This window comes from Berghia stephanieae, chromosome 12 (assembly GCF_034508935.2).
Source record: "Berghia stephanieae isolate SIO BIC M18660-M18661 chromosome 12, UCSD_Bste_1.3, whole genome shotgun sequence".
NCBI lineage: Eukaryota > Metazoa > Mollusca > Gastropoda > Nudibranchia > Aeolidiidae > Berghia > Berghia stephanieae.
The window spans coordinates 8,273,593-8,275,118 of NC_088371.1; the positions used below are offsets into that span (position 1 = coordinate 8,273,593).

Sequence of the window (1,526 nt, forward strand, 5' to 3'; positions counted from 1 at the left end):
ACTTCAACGTATTTCAAACGCCCTTGACCTTTGACAAGTTGAGGATTATTCTAATCAATCTATATTATAGATTAATGAATATAATGCATGATGTTAACAGGACAACGTGTTGTTTGAACGTTTTACATGTTGTTTTTTTTCTTCTTTGCCCTGACTGATGGAGGGTTTTGAGCTCGAAACGTTCCGTGTTTAGTATTTTGTTCTTTATATTTTGATACTTATATATTATTTTTTTTTTTTACATTATGATCTGTCGCAGAACAAGATGTCAAACTTCCTTTTGATTGTATCTGTAATAATAATGTTTCATAGTCCGTTTGCATCGCAGTAATTATAATATCAACTTAGTTAATATAATATGTCGTGCCCTAATGTTACTGTAAATATAATCATTTTTGCTGAGTGTTGTAGCTTTGCTTCATTAATATCTTGTGTGTCACTCAAATCATTCTCATGGGGCGGCTTAAGCACTTAATCCTTTTTAGCAGACCGCCACTGATTCTATTAATAACTGACAATTTGACATTTATGGCAAAGTTTTACTTGCTGATTTTACTAATTGCATCCTCCTCTATCACAATGATGACGATGATGATGATGATGACGATGATGATGATGATGATGATGATGATGATGATGATGATGATGATGATGATGATGATGATGATGATGATCATCATCATCATCATGATGAAGATCATTATCATCATCATCAACCACAACCAAAGACAAAACCCAGCAAAAATCAATCATAATTTACAGAAATACCATTTTACTACTGTGTCTAGCAGCTAACATTGTGCTAATATTATTATTATTATTATTATTATTATTATTATTATTATTATTATTATTATTATTATTATTATTATTATTATTATTATTATTATTATTATTTTATTATTTTTATTATTATTATGATTATTATTATGATTATGATTATTATTATTATTATTATTATTATTATTATTATTATTATTATTATTATTATTATTATTATTATTATTATTATTATTATTATTATTATTATTATTATTATTATTATTATTATTACTACTACTATTGTTAACTTTATACCAAGAATATTAATAACAATATAGTATATAGTATTCTGATTCTAAGCATCTAAAATAAAGTCTTCGTTACGTTCTATGCCAGTCGAATCGCATGATTCTCAAAAACGTTCTTTTGAATTGCATGTTGGCAAACGCGTAGCAGAAAGGATTGATCGGACTGTTTAAGTAACACATCCAGTAGGTAAAGGCATACACATAATCATTGACACAGTCTTTGCATAGGGCCATCACAAATATAGCGATGTGATATGGTGTCCAGCACAGAACGAACGCACCAAGAATGATCGTAATTGTGCGCAAAGCTTTCCGTGCGCGGTTTTCTGATTTCGACTTCCGTTCGCGACGATTACGTCTTCGACTGTTTCTAGAACGTACTGATTTTACAAAAGTGTGGAGGCGCGTGTCGTTATTGTTCCGTCTCCTATGCGCTGCGGAGAGGCAGTGAGTATC

General features: G+C 30.1%; 1 protein-coding gene across 5 annotated transcripts in view; it reads right to left on the minus strand.

Annotated features, from left to right (window-relative positions):
• Positions 1-1,034: 1,034 nt before the first annotated feature.
• The window catches only part of LOC144958362 (muscarinic acetylcholine receptor gar-2-like), a 488,871-nt gene continuing 488,379 nt past the window's right edge, over positions 1,035-1,526 (minus strand). For all 5 annotated transcript variants that reach the window (XM_078890317.1, XM_078890315.1, XM_078890316.1 and 2 more), the window contains one exon: positions 1,035-1,526. This exon is cut by the window's right edge and continues 2,374 nt beyond it. In XM_078890317.1, coding sequence (XP_078746443.1) covers positions 1,143-1,526 — 384 coding nt within the window. In that variant the 3' untranslated portion in view covers positions 1,035-1,142.